This window comes from Entelurus aequoreus, linkage group LG18 (assembly GCF_033978785.1).
Source record: "Entelurus aequoreus isolate RoL-2023_Sb linkage group LG18, RoL_Eaeq_v1.1, whole genome shotgun sequence".
Lineage (NCBI taxonomy): Eukaryota > Metazoa > Chordata > Actinopteri > Syngnathiformes > Syngnathidae > Entelurus > Entelurus aequoreus.
Window position 1 is genome coordinate 33,817,965 of NC_084748.1, and position 14,998 is coordinate 33,832,962.

Below are 14,998 nucleotides of genomic sequence, written 5' to 3' on the forward strand. Positions count from 1 at the left end.
TCTGTGCCAGTGCATTGAGCAAGTCAAACACTGGATGTGCCAAAATGTCCTACAACTAAATGAAGATAAAACTGAGATAATTGTTTTTGGTGCTAAAAAAGAAAGGTTTAAAGTCGTCCAACACCTTCAATCACTGTCCCTGAAAACCTCAAATAAAGCCAGAAATCTTGGGGTTATTTTAGATTCTGATTTACATTTCGACAGTCACATCAAATCAGTAACAAAATCGGCCTACTATCACCTCAAAAATGTAAAAAGACTTAGAGGGCTCATGTCAGCTCAAGACTTTGAAAAACTTGTACATGCCTTTATTACCAGTAGGCTAGACTATTGTAATGGTCTCCTTGCAGGTCTTCCCAAAAAAACTGTCAGGCAGCTACAGCTTGTTCAGAACGCTGCTGCTAGAATTCTAACAAAGACCAAAAAATGTGAGCACATTACACCAATTTTTAAATCCTTACATTGGCTCCCTGTACATCAGAGAATTGATTTCAAAATCCTCCTGCTCACATATAAATCACTACATGGTCTAGGGCCGAAGTTTATTACGGATATGCTCCCACTATATAAGCCCTCTAGATCACTAAGATCTTCTGAGACCAATCTGTTAGCGGTTCCAAGAGTAAACTCAAATCAAGGGAGAGCATCATTCAGTCACTATGCAACAAATAACTTCCTGAAGATGTCAGACTTTCCCCAACTCTGACTACTTTTAAAAGTAGACTGAAGACTTTTATGTTCACCTTAGCTTTCAGCTAAATCTTTTAATCTTTTAACTTTTAACGTCTGCACTGTTCTTATTTTTATTGTCTGCATTTTAATTTTGCTTTTATTTTCTTTCATTTCACTTTGTTGTCTGTGAAGCACTTTGAGTCTGCCTTGTGTATGAAAAGCGCTATACAAATAAAGTTGCCTTGCCTTGCCTTGCCTAAAATTCAAGTATACCTAAGGTTGCGTGTGCGCAGAACTACTAAAATTTGCGCCCACTTTAAGTCGCGTCTACCTAAAGACGTGCCCACAGGGGTGACGACAACGGAAGTGAAGCTGCAAAGATTATACAAAACACAGAAAACAGAAATAAAAAATTGTAAAAATAAACTGAAAACAAGTTATGGTTAGGATCAGGCTTGGGTTTTTGTTAGGGTTAGGTTTGTAGCCGAAAAAGCAATACATTCAAGAACCGAAGTAAGTTAGCCATAAAACGGACAGAAAACTTAAAACACACACGGAGCTGATTACACACGCACACACACACACACACACACACACACACACACACACACACACACACACACACACACACACACACACACACACACACACACACACACACACACACACACACACACACACACACACACACACACACACACACACACACACACACACACACACATATTCACTCCTGTATTTGTTACCTTCTTGAGACCTCCGAAAAATGCCTATCTCTTCAGAACCACCCTTTCTAGATATATGAAGATTTGTATTTACAACATTAATAAAATATATATACTATGCAAATATAAAAAAGATTGTTGTGAAAAGTGAGTTGGAATTTCACAAGAAAAAGGTCACAATTTCGCAAGAAAAACTTAGAATTTTGGCAGTATTATAATAAAAGTCGTAATTTTACTCAACGCAAATCAAAATTATACAAGAAAGATTTAACATTTGTGCAATATTATGATAAAAGTTGGAATTTTCACTCAATAACAGTCGCAATTTTACAAGAAAAGCTTAAAATGTTGGCAATTTTATGAAGAGTCGTAATTTTACTTGACAAAAGTCACAATTTTATAAGAAAACTTTTGAATTTTGGCAATATTATAATAATAATCTGAATTTTACTTGGCAAACTTATGACAAAAGTCAAACACTCAAAAAATGTCAGTATTTTATAAAAACAACAAAAGAATTGGCAATATTGTGATAAAAGTCCAAATTTTATATGACAAATGTCACCATTTTGCAACAAAAAGTAATAATTTTACATGTAAAAGTAATGATTTTATGAGAAAATATTGCAATATTACAGTTTCCAATTTTATAAGAAAAAAGTTGACACATTGTGAGAAAAAGACTGCTTTTAGTTGTTTTTTTTGTTTTGAATTTTTTGTTTGTAATTGTAATCTTCATTATTTACTTCAGGTTATTACAGTATGTATCTATATACATATTTTTTTATTAAAAATAAAAAAAATTGGCCAAAGGGGGCGCATTTCAATTTCTTACACACACTTGTTATGTTGGCCAGAGGGGGAGCACTTTTAAAACCGACTGGGACCACCCTAATTTTGATAGATTTCACCACCAGGGGTACAAATGAGACATTCTCTATTAGATGCAATGGTTTTCCGTATTGGGACCATGATTTATGTCCTAACTTGTTCACCGGTCCTCATATGGAAGGTACTTTTCCTTATTGATGTCTCAAGAAGGGTAGACATACAAGAACACACACACACGCACATACATTTTTTATTTTAAAAACCAATACAATATATGTATAAAAAAGATACATTTAGGCCTCCACTCAGACTTGATCCCGGGGACCCCAAAAGGTTTTGGTCAAAAAAAATATTACAAATGTGTCATTATTTAGTATTATTATTATTATTATTCAAGGTTTAAATCTCTAGACCAACATTATGTCTATCTGTCAATATAACGCTTTTAAAGATTTAAGTTGTATGCCATTTTTGTCAAGGAAAACCGTGTTTTTTTATGGAAAAAAACACAAAAGATGCAATATTTTCCCCCAATAAAATTTTTAAGTGGAATATTTGAGATTATATAATAATTGGAGTCTTAAAAGGGTCAATAACTCATAACAACATTGATTTTAATTCATTATTTTTTTGAGCAATGACACTTAAAAAAAAAAAGTCCCACTAAAATTATTGGGGATCCAAAAGGGTACTGCTCAGTAAAGTTTAAAAAAATAAATTTAAATTTTTTTTTAACTTTTACCACAATAGTCTCAAGATCAACTTCAGATCTATCCGTCAATTATAAGCTTTATTGTTGTTTATGTTTTTTGTTTGTTCGTTAGGCCCTTTAAAAAACTTTGTTTTTTAAATGGCAACCAAAAAAATTTCCCCCCAAAATATCTCAAAGTGGAATATTTAATGTGAAGTAAATGGAGCCTTGAACAGATCAATAATTATTAATGACATTGATTTTGATTCATTATTATTTTTTAAAGAAAGAAACTGCCTGCATGGCAGCTTTGTGTTATTAGAGTAAATAATGCAACATTTTCTTGTTACATTTCACCTGTTTGCTCTTTTATACCACTTTTTATGTTTTTTATTTTTTTTTCATCGTATTTTTAGAATGTGCCGTGGGGCCGTTAAAAAAATTACCTGCGGGCCGCAAATGGCCCCCGAGTCGCACTTTCGACACCCCTGCCATAAACTGATTCAAAGTAATATTTTGATATTGGCACATCTTTGCTTTGCGTTAATGATTACCATACTGTGGGTAGTATTACATATATTAAAGAACATTCACATACTTTTTAGAAGACACCTTTTGGCAGTTTGGGGGTGATTTCAACATTTCAAAAGCGTACTTTACATAAAAAGCACATTTGTAGTTTCTTATTTGTAGTTCCTTGTGTGGCAGGGTTCCTGCCACCCTCCTCCATGTCGCTACGTGCCACCCTCAGACCACGACACAGGTGTCATTCAACTAGTTGTAAATCCATGTATCATTCCAAAAGTTATGAAAATACTTTATAAAAGTTGAAAAGTTACTTAGTGCTGCTTTAAGGAAAGCTGTAAAGACTCTTCCTACCTGTACGTTACTTCCTGCCGTCCCTCCCCATTTTGGGATCACTACCACCAGTTTGTCAAACGCAGAATAAGAAAACTTTGCAAGATTTTTAATAGTTTTGAGAGCAAAGAAATACAGAATGATCAATTATTGCATATTGACATACCTTGGTAATCAAACATATAGACAAAGTGACATAAGACAAGGTGTGGCTTAGTGAGAATAGAATATGATTAGGACTTCTGTCTATTCCCTAAAAACAAATGTTATCGATATTTTTGGTATTTTTAGACTGCCAGATTGTTTACCTTCCCACTGCAAGTACTACAAAATCAATTCGCTTTTAACATAATGGAAATCAGCTTGCTCCACAGTCATATATATTTGCATGGCTGCAGTATCCAAATATTGCACTAGAGGGCAGCATATTTCCACAAACTACTGGCATATTTTTGTTGCCAGTCTTTTGATATTTCACTCATATAGTGGAAAAAAAAACCTCAAGTGACAAAAAACCCATTGCAATATTAGCTAATGTATATTTTCAACTTCTTGTTAGAAGATAGAGAAGATACTCCTCATGTCACTTGAAGGATTATTGTTGTTGAAACAAAACCATGCTCAGCTCCAATATATTTGAGGAGAAAATTAAAGATGTCCTTCCAGGGCATGCTGAGGAATCTCTGCTGCCTTGTTATCGCTCCTCCACAGTCCGTTATTTCCTCGCTGGGCTCCGGCAGGAAGTAGAAGCACAATTAGAAAGCTCTGGAGCATGAACGTTGATTCATTTGACTGCAAGCAAGGCTCCTTGGCTCTTTATGGCCAACATCCCAGTACCTCATTGTAACAAAGCCAATAGCTTTGCTCGAATGTCCTCCCACAAATGGAATTATTTAGGAAAATCCATAATTTCTAGTATGTAGTATGGTTGAAACAAGCACAACTGTCCATAAAGGTTCAAGGGATCCCGCTCCATTGCCGACTCTACCTTGCGATCTACGCTCATACCCGCCTAGGAAATCGGTATTCTCTGACAAATTGCATGCAATGTCTCTTCCAGATGTGATGCTCCTCAGGGAACAGTTGAAGGTCCCGTTCGGAGTCCATTCCAGCTGGCTGCGGATGCTCAACCAGCCGCCTTCCTCCGTACTTTTGAAAATGTTCTGCTTCCCGGGCGTTGGGGGCTCACTGTGGGAAGACCAGAACACATCCGCATCCGGGTAGACGTCGTTGAATGTGCATACCGGACCGTCCTCGGACAGAACACCTTTGACCGCCCCGCAGCACTCTGGGGAGAACATCATCAGGTTGGAATCCACCACACTCATAAAGTTTGTTGTAAAAAAAAAAACATAATGTAAAGATGCAAAACAATACATAGACTAGTGGTGTGCCGTCTGCTGGCCTAACAAACCATGATCATACATTTCTAAAAGTTACTTTAATTTTTCATTTACTTTTCATAAATATTTAAAAGTATTCATCAAAGTCAATCAATCAATCAAAGTTTACTTATATAGCTTTAAATCACGAGTGTCTCAAAGGGCTGCACAAGCCACAACGACATCCTCGGCTCAGATCCCACATCAGGGCAAGAAAAAAACTCAACCAAATGGGGTGACAATGAGAAACCTTGGAGCGGACCGCAGATGTGGTACCAAACTTGTTTCATTCGTTGGTGCTCCATTTGTGCTGCAATTTTGTATTGTTATTAATGTGTAATTAATGTGTTACTAATAGTAACTAGACTCCCCCAATTATGTCCAAACTACTACAAACTTGTTTCATTCGTTGGTGCTACATTTGTGCTGGTTTGTGCTGCAATGTTTTATTAATACATTGTATTTGGTGTAGCGCTTTTCAGAGTACTCAAAGACACTTTACAGGATTAAAAAAATTAAAATATAAAACAGTTCAAAGTAATAATAATATAAAATACAGGAAATATAAAAGCAGTACATTGCAAAATACATAAAAACACTGGACATTTACAAGACGGGACATTAGAAGACACAGAACACTAATCACAGGTTTAAAGCAGATATATATATTATTGTTATTAATGTGTAATTAACATGTTAATATTAGTAACTAGACTCCCCCAATTATGTGCACATTACTACAAACGTGTTCCATTTGTTTGCGCTGAATTTCTTTAATTTATTTAACGTTTGAATATTCATAACCAGACCCCGCCCACACACATTGTCAAAAACCTTTCCCAAACCAGTACCAATTGTTTGTGCTACGTTTGTGCGGCAATGATTTATTGTTATTAATGTGTAATTAACGTGTTAATAATAGTATCTAGACTCCCCCAATTATGTCCAAATTACCCCAAACTTGTTCCATTTGTTTGTGCTGATTTTTTTTGGTTATTTAACGTTTCAATATTCAGAACCAAACCCTGCCCACACACCTTGTCAAAAACCTCCCCAAACCAGTACCAATTGTTTGTGCTACGTTTGTGCTGCAATGGTTTTGTTACTAAAGTGTAATTAATACATTTAGGGTAAGTAATAGATTTTTAGCTGCATGGCAATTCGGACATGGGCGATTATAGAATGGATTATTAAACGATCAGTTAACTGACTACAGCGAGCCACCGCACCGAGAGATCCGACCAGCTCCTTCACCACAGCTGAGAGACAGATATTTTTGGCGGCCCCCAACAGTGTTTAAAAAACATTGTTCTAAGGCAGTGGTTCTCGAATGGGGGTACGCGTACCCCTGGGGGTACTTGAAGGTATGAAAAGAAATGCAACAATGCAATATTCAGTGTTGACAGCTAGATTTTTTGTGGACATGTTCCATAAATATTGATGTTAAACATGTATTTTTTTGTGAAGAAATGTTTAGAATTAAGTTCATGAATCCAGATCAGGGGTCACCAACCTTTTTGAAACCAAGGGCTACTTCTTGGGTACTGATTAATGCAAAGGGCTACCAGTTAGATACACACTTAAATAAATTGCCAGAAGTAGCCAATTTGCTCAATTTACCTTTAACTCTGTTATTATTAATAATTAATGATATTTATCTTTGTGGAAACACTGATCATCTGAATGATTTCTCACAATAAATATATATAGAAACAGATAAATATCAATATGCAACACTTTATTTTTATATTTTCTCTAAGTGCACATTTTTCAAATTGAACATTTTCAAATGATCACTTCTAAGATAGTCTTGTGAAATCACAATATCCCATTTTAACTAGCTAGCCACTAACATTTTTTAACAAATCATGAATTACTTTGCACCATGTTTGTACAAATAATAACTCATGTAAAATACAAAAGTAAACTCTCAAATTTTTAAATCATGTCACACTTTGAACTGGACACCAAATCTGTTATCTGTTTCTTTGTCAGTTAGTGGGAAGCCTGGCATTGCACGCTGTTAACTAGTGTGTTGTACTCTGGTGTGTAACTTGACACTGCAACTCTGAGTGAGTCTTGCAGATGTGCATCAGTGAGGCGTGTTCTGTGTTTGTTCTTGATGAAGTTCATGTCAGAAAAGGCTGATTCACAAAGATAAGATTTTTCCTCATTGTTTGCAGAACCTTCTTAATCTTTTGGACATATTTTCACAGCAATCTGGCCTTAAGCTTAATTATGATAAATATAAAATGTCAAGGATCGGAAATCTAAAGGGAACGTCCTTTCGAATGGAATGCAAAGTGCCTGTTTTGTGGACAGATGGACCAGTTAACATACTTGGTGTTGTTGTCCCAGAAAATCTGGAAGATCTAGGCTCAGTAAATTACGATAATCGACTAAGAAAGCTGGACAAAATTATGCAATTATGGAAAGGGAAATCCCTAACCTTGTATGGTAAAATGTCTATTGCCAACTCGTTAATTATTCCTCAATTTATTTATTTGTTTTTGTCATTACCAGCTCCATCACAAAACTTTTTTAAGATTTATGAGCGGAGGGTCTTCGATTTTGTCTGGAACGGCAAACCAGAAAATATTAAAAGAAAGGTTTTGTACAAAGAATATGAATATGGGGGCCTGAAACTTCTCAACCTTGAAGCTATGTGTCTGTCTTTAAAAGCATCAATTGTTCCAAAGATGTATTTAAACATTGAGTGGTACACAAATGTCCTGTTGGACAAAAAACATGTACTGTATCAAAAGAAATTGTATCCTTTTTTACAAGTGATCCCCTCCCAGAGAGTCTGCTGGGAAACATGGCGGGGTTCATAAAGGAAACAATCCACTCATAGTGGTGTTTTCAATTTTATGTGCCAGAAAAAAGAGACGATATTTTGCAGCAGTTAATATGGATGAACTCTAATATTGTAATAGATGGAAAGCCTTTCTTTTGGAAAAATATGTTTGAAAGAGGAATCATTTTTGTCAATGATATTATCAATGAGAATGGTAAAATTATGAAGTATGATGAATTTAGAGCTATGTATGGTGATGCTTGCTCAAGCTTTTCATTTTATCAACTAACTGGAGTAATTGGGAAAAGATGGAAACAAATAATTAATTATGGAACTACTAAATTATTAGTTTGTAAACCTCTAATAAGAAATTCTAGTTGGCAAAAAGGAACTAAAATAAATAGAAAAATATATAATTTCTATTTAATAAAGAAATCTTTGAAGGCTGCCTCATACAACACAAATGGAAAATGGGAGGACTTTTTTGACTGCCCGTTGCCATGGGATGCCATATTCAAACTAATCTATAAAACCACTATCGATGTGCAAAATCGTTATTTTCAAATTAAAATTATTTATAACTTCTTACCCACGGGGAAAATGTTAAAATTATGGAATATGACAGAGTCAGATGATTGCCGATTTTGTTGTCAGGAGCCTGAATCCACCCTGCATTTGTTTTGGTATTGTCATATTGTGTCTTTGTTTTGGGTGGAAGTTGAAAGGAGTTTTTGAAAACTGTGGTGTTTAAGGATTGGTTTATTTATGAAGCTTAATGTGGTTTCTGTTATTTTAGGAGAGTTAATTGACAATCATGATTTAGTCAATTTAATTATAGTACTCGGTAAAATGTTTATTTTTAAAGCCAAAAACAGATATTCACTTAGTATTACTTTCTTTAAAACATTTATTCAGTATTTTCTAACTTTAGAAAGTTACATGGTTGATAACGATAATGATGCCAAAAAACATAAAAAAAAAGATGAGAAGTCCTCAAAGCCTTATTTTGAAAGTATAATTATGTTTATAGATTATATGATATCTGTTGTTGTGTTCCCTAATTTGAGTGACCTGGACATAATCTGGACTGTACATAAATACTTATTTTGAAAATGTAATTTTGTTTATAAATTATATGCAATCTGTTGTGTTCCCTAATTTTTTTCTGTGTACATGAATGAAGGTGTGTGTTGCTGAGTCCGACTTGGAAATTATCTGGACTGGGCCTGGTTTAAAAAAAACCTTTAAACAAATCTAATTTCATTGACAACCTGGTCTGTTGAAGATAAGGCCCTTTTTTAAAAAATAAAATAAAATAAGATAAATAAAAAACATTTTCTTGGATAAAAAAGAAAGTAAAACAATATAAAAATAATTACATAAAAAATTGTAATTAATGAAAATGTTAGTGGACCAGCAGCCTATACAATCATGTGTGCTTCAGGGACTGTGTCCCTTGCAGATGTGTTGTCTATGTTGTGGGAACCAGAATATTGGTAGCAGAAAGAAATAACCCCTTTTGTGTGAGTGGGTGTGGATGAGTGTGCATGGGGGAGGTTGTTTGGGTTGATGCACTGATTGAAAGTGTATCTTGTGTTTTTTCTATGTAGATTTAATTTAAAAAAAAAAAATAAAATAATAATAATAATTTTTTTTTTTTTTAAATTTTTTTTTTTTTTTAATTTTTTTTTAGAACAGGCCCGCGGGCGACTCATCTGGTCCTTACGGGCGACCTGGTGCCCGCGGGCACCGCGTTGGTGACCCCTGATCCAGATGGATCTCTATTACAATCCCCAAAGAGGGCACTTTAAGTTGATGATTACTTCTATGTGTAGAAATCTTTATTTATAATTGAATCACTTGTTTATTTTTCAAAAAGTTTTTAGTTATTTTTATATCTTTTTTTCCAAATAGTTCAAGAAAGACCACAACAAATGAGCAATATTTTTGCACTGTTATACAATTTAATAAATCAGAAACTGATGACATAGTGCTGTATTTTACTTCTTTATCTCTTTTTTTCAACCAAAAATGCTTTGCTCTGTTTAGGGGGTACTTGAATTAAAAACATGTTCACAGGGGGTACATCACTGAAAAAAGGTTGAGAACCACTGCTCTAAGGTACACTTATCAAAGGTTTAAAAAAATATTGTTACAGAGTTTAGTTAGTTAGAGGTAGCTACATGCAATTTTTGAAATTGCACTTTTCAGCTGTAATTAGTGTTTTTTCTTAGTACTGTAAAACGATTAAAAAAAAAAAAAAGAACATCTGATGATTCACACTTTTGAATTTGGTTTAATCACAGTTGCTCCAAAAGCATAACCAATCAGTGCTACTTTTTTGTACAACATTGCGGGTACACACCACCAGCGTTGTTTGTCCATGTACTAGTTGTTTCTCTTGCTAGCATCGGCCTTTTTGATGCTATTTTAAACTTGTTAAAATATAAATATAATACAACAAAAATGTATCATTTCAATATATCCAAATGACCTTGGTTCTATCAGAAGTTATCAAGGTGTATTGTAAGAGACTTACAGCTGGGATAGGCTCCATCAGCTGTGACCCTGGCAACAATAAGAGGTAGAACCAGGATGGATATATTTATCTGTGATTTATTACCACGGCAAACAAATCAGTGCATTTAACAGCATGTGCAAAGCTGATGACTAACGCCCTAATGGCTCAGCTTATCAGCCATTATAGATTTCAGTTTATAACTTGCAAAAACCCACCATTAGATTACTTGTCACTAACGTATATACCAGGGGTCGGGAACCTTTTTGGCTGAGAGAGCCATGAAAGCCAAATATTTTAAAATGTATTTCCGTGAGAGCCATATAATATTTTTTAACACTGAATACAACTAGATGCGTGCATTTTTAAGTAAGACTAACATTTTTAGAGTATAATAAGTCTCTTATGCTTTTTAATAACATGGTTATTCTGAAGCTAGCCAATAATAAATAAAATACTTCTTACCATTAATGCGACTTCTTGAACAGGTGTGGTAAAAAACGGATGGATGGATTAAAATGCATGAGAATGTTTTATATTTTGAACGTTATTTTTAACACTGTGATTACCAGCTGAATTATTCATTACTTATCGTGTTGAGCAATGTCAGCTAAGATTTATCTGAGAGCCAGATGCAGTCATCAAAAGAGCCACATATGGCTCTAGAGCCATAGGTTCCCTACCCCTGGTATATACAGTACATACTGTGTCTTTAAGAACAGGTTGATAGGAATATATTTTCAGTTTCCTGGTAACCATGATGGATGGATGGTTAGATCGATAATTGAACAATAATTGCATTGCATTACCAGCTAAAACAAGTATTCCTCTGAGATTAGAACAATCACTCTGTTCTAAGAGAGCACAGCTTGTCGGTTCAATGTGCACAATTAAATAGCTTAGTTGCTCGGACAAAAATGTGTTAATATAAGGTTATAGTGGGGTATGTTGTTTTTTTAATGGGGAAACACTTTAATGCCTCTTGTTTTCATGTTAGCATTCAGGCTAGCGAGCTGGCACTGGTCAGTCAGTGAGTAGTTATTAATAATGCTTGTTTGATCATTTGTTTTTAAAGGGCTTTATAAATGAAGTTGGTATGGTATGATATGGTATTTTAATTTAAAACCATAATACTAACCGTTGGGAGTTTTACCGCGATAGTAATTATTACAGTTTATTGTTACATCCTTAGTATATGTTGTCTGAAATAGTTGTTTGGTGTTCTTCAGTACATCTGTCATGTTGAACTCATGACAAAAAATACATATTTCAATCAAAATTAACCTTCCAATGTATTCATGTCTCACTTATCAGTCCCTCCAGGATTTTGCGATGTTGCCAATTTGAATGGAACTTTGTTGTCATTGCACTTAAAAAGTAAGAAAGGATGTTTTTTTTTACAAACCCCAAAATCAGTGAAGTTGGCACGTTGTGTAATTCGTAAATAAAAACAGAATAAAATGTCTTGCAAATCCTTTTCAACTTATATTCAATTGAATAGACTGCAACGATAAGAAATGTAATGTTTTTTTTTTGCAAATAATAATGAACTTAGAATTGAATGGCAGCAACACATTGCAAAAAGGTTGGCAGAGAGGCATTTTTACCACTGTGTTACATGGACTTTCCTTTTAACAACACTCAGTAAACGTTTGGGAACTGAGGAGACCAATTTTTGAAGCTTTTCAGGTGGAAATCTTTCCCATTCTTGCTTGATGTACAGCTTAAGTTGTTCAACAGTCCGGGGTCTCTGTTGTGGTATTTTAGGCTTCATATTGCGCCACACATTTTCAATGGGAGACAGGTCTGGACTACAGGCAGGCCAGTCTAGAACCCGCACTCTTTTACTATGAAGCCACGCTGTTGTGACACGTGGCTTGGCATTGTCTTGCTGAAATAAGCAGCGGCTTACCATGATAACGTTGCTTGGATGGCAACATATGTTGCTCCAAAACCTGTATGTACCTGTCAACATTATGGGTTCCTTCACAGATGTGTAAGTTACCCATGCTTGGGCACTAATACACCCCCATACCATCACAGATGCTGGCTTTTGAACTTTGCGCCTATAACAATCCGGATGGTTCTTTTCCTCTTTGTTCCGGAGGACACGATGTCCACAGTTTTCAAAAACAATTTAAAATGTGGACTCGTCAGACCACAGAACACTTTTCCACTTTGCATCAGTCCATCTTAGATGAACTTGGGCCCAGCGAAGCCAGCGACGTTTCTGGGTGTTGTTGATAAATGACTTTTGCTTTTCATAGTAAAGTTTTAACTGGCACTTACAAATGTAGCAACGAACTGTAGTTACTGACAGTGGTTTTCTGAAGTGTTCCTGAGCCCATGTGGTGATATCATTTACACACTGATGGTGCTTTTTGATGCAGTACCGCCTGAGGGATCGAAGGTCTGTAATATCATCGCCTACGTGCAGTGATTTCTCCAGATTCTCTAAACCTTTGATAATATTACGGACCGTAGATGGTGAAATCCCTAAATTCCTTGCAATAGCTCGTTAAGAAATGTTGTTCTTAAACTGTTCGACAATTTGCTCACACATTTGTTCACAAAGCGGTGACCCTCGCCCCATCTTTGTTTGTGAATAACTGAGCATTTCTTGGAAGCTGTTTTTATACCCAACAATTAAATATACACTACATTGCCAAAAGTATTTGGCCACCCATCCAAATGATCAGAATCAGGTGTCCTAATCACTTGGCCCCCGGCCACAGGTGTATACAATCAAGCACTTAGGCATGGAGACTGTTTCTACAAACATTTGTGAAAGAATGGGCCGCTCTCAGTGATTTCCAGCGTGGAACTGTCATAGGATGCCACCTGTGCAACAAATCCAGTCGTGAAATTTCCTCGCTCATAAATATTCCAAAGTCTACTGTTGGCTTTATTATGACAAAATGGAAGAGTTTTGGAACAACAGCAACTCAGCCACGAGGTGGTAAGCCACATAAACATAAAGTACAAAAATTAAGTTTTCCAGTTCGAACGTTAAGTATCTTGTCTTTGCAGTCTATTCAATTGAATATAAGTTGAAAAGGATTTGCAAATCATTGTATTCTGTTTTTATTTACGATTTACACAACGTGCTAACTTCACTGGTTATGGGGTTTGTAGTATGACCGGTCTAAGAACAGACATTCAGTATAGAGGGTGGACAGGACAGTAAGAGTGATGGCGACCCATCACTAGGAAGGTATTGCTACTAAGTTATTCTGTGCTACTAAATATTTCTGTGCTACAATTTTTTTTCATTTAGTAGCAAGTGAAAAAGCTAAGTGCACAGCCCTGGTAATACTTTGATATTGACACATCTCATCTGTGCATAAATTATTAGATTACCCGAAGAGAGTTACATTTACTATGACAATAAAATTAATACATACTGTACTGTTTAAATTTTAAAGTACCCTTCACAAAGCCGAAATCTTCCCTTATGCATGCCAAAATGATTCAAAGTAATATTTTGATCTTGACACATCTAATTTGTGCATCTCCTCAGGCTGGTCTAGTAGTGCATGCACAAATGAGATGTGTCAATCTCAAAATATTACTTTGAATCACCTTTTTGGCTGGCAAGGATACATTGATTGAATGAATAAATCCAAACACTTCATTAATATTTAACAAAGAGCAGCTAATATTGCATGTAGCTTGTAGACCAAACAGAGTTTTAGCACATCAACAAGGGATAAATAACAGTCCTTTACAATCTCAATATTACCATAAATTGCCATTATTGCCAACTCTGTCATTTTTTGGACACGATAAAGGCTTGAATAATTTCAAGACACATCTTTACAATAACCACAATATAAGTGTTAGTAGTAATCAGTTGTGGACAGACAAAGTGCCAGCAGTGCAGCTTTAGCAAAAGTGCATGGTCACGCGTCAGGAATACATTTTTGGAAGGGGCCCCCCTAAAAATATATAATACTCCTTCTTGAATGTTTTTCTGAAGCTGGGTCTGGAGGGACATTAATGTATTTTCCCATGAATTACCGTCATATCCCAATCTAAACTTGCATAAACACATTACTGCCTGGACGACTTAGACGCAGTATTCACACTGAACATAAAGGCTGTGCTGTCTTTTGATATCGATATAAGCCCATAGTGTCACGTTGAAAGAGACGAAGCTCCGTTAACAGGAAGTGAACTTGGTGACATCACAAAAAAAAACGGAAGTGAAACCAACTGGTCACCCAAATTGCATTTCTTTCTTCTATAATATTTAGAAATTAAAATGGAGGAAAATAAACATTTAAAAACACACAAATCATAATAATTATTAGGCCAGAAAAATATTAGATGTTTCCTCTGCCAAGAAAGTATATTGTTTAGCTATTTATTTTACAAAACCAGTGAAGTTGGCACGTTGTTTAAATCGTAAATAAAAACAGAATGCAATGATTTGCAAATCCTTTTCAACCTACACTATGTTGCCAAAAGTATTTGGCCACCTGCCTTGACTCACATATGAACTTGAAGTGCCATCCCATTCCT

The 14,998-nt window shown here is 35.3% G+C and overlaps 1 protein-coding gene and 1 long non-coding RNA gene across 3 annotated transcripts in view; one reads left to right on the forward strand and one right to left on the reverse strand.

Moving 5' to 3' along the window:
• LOC133633581 (uncharacterized) overlaps nucleotides 1-14,998 on the forward strand; it is a 129,065-nt gene that overhangs the window by 14,508 nt on the left and 99,559 nt on the right. Inside the window, exon 2 of the long non-coding RNA XR_009821790.1 lies at nucleotides 4,838-5,084. This is a non-coding gene — a long non-coding RNA (uncharacterized LOC133633581). The remainder of the gene's footprint in view (nucleotides 1-4,837; nucleotides 5,085-14,998) is intronic.
• The window catches only part of LOC133633580 (uncharacterized), a 57,994-nt gene continuing 46,904 nt past the window's right edge, over nucleotides 3,909-14,998 (reverse strand). For both annotated transcript variants that reach the window (XM_062026154.1, XM_062026153.1), the window contains one exon: nucleotides 3,909-5,065. In XM_062026154.1, the coding sequence (XP_061882138.1) occupies nucleotides 4,671-5,065 (395 nt within the window). In that variant the 3' untranslated portion in view covers nucleotides 3,909-4,670. The remainder of the gene's footprint in view (nucleotides 5,066-14,998) is intronic.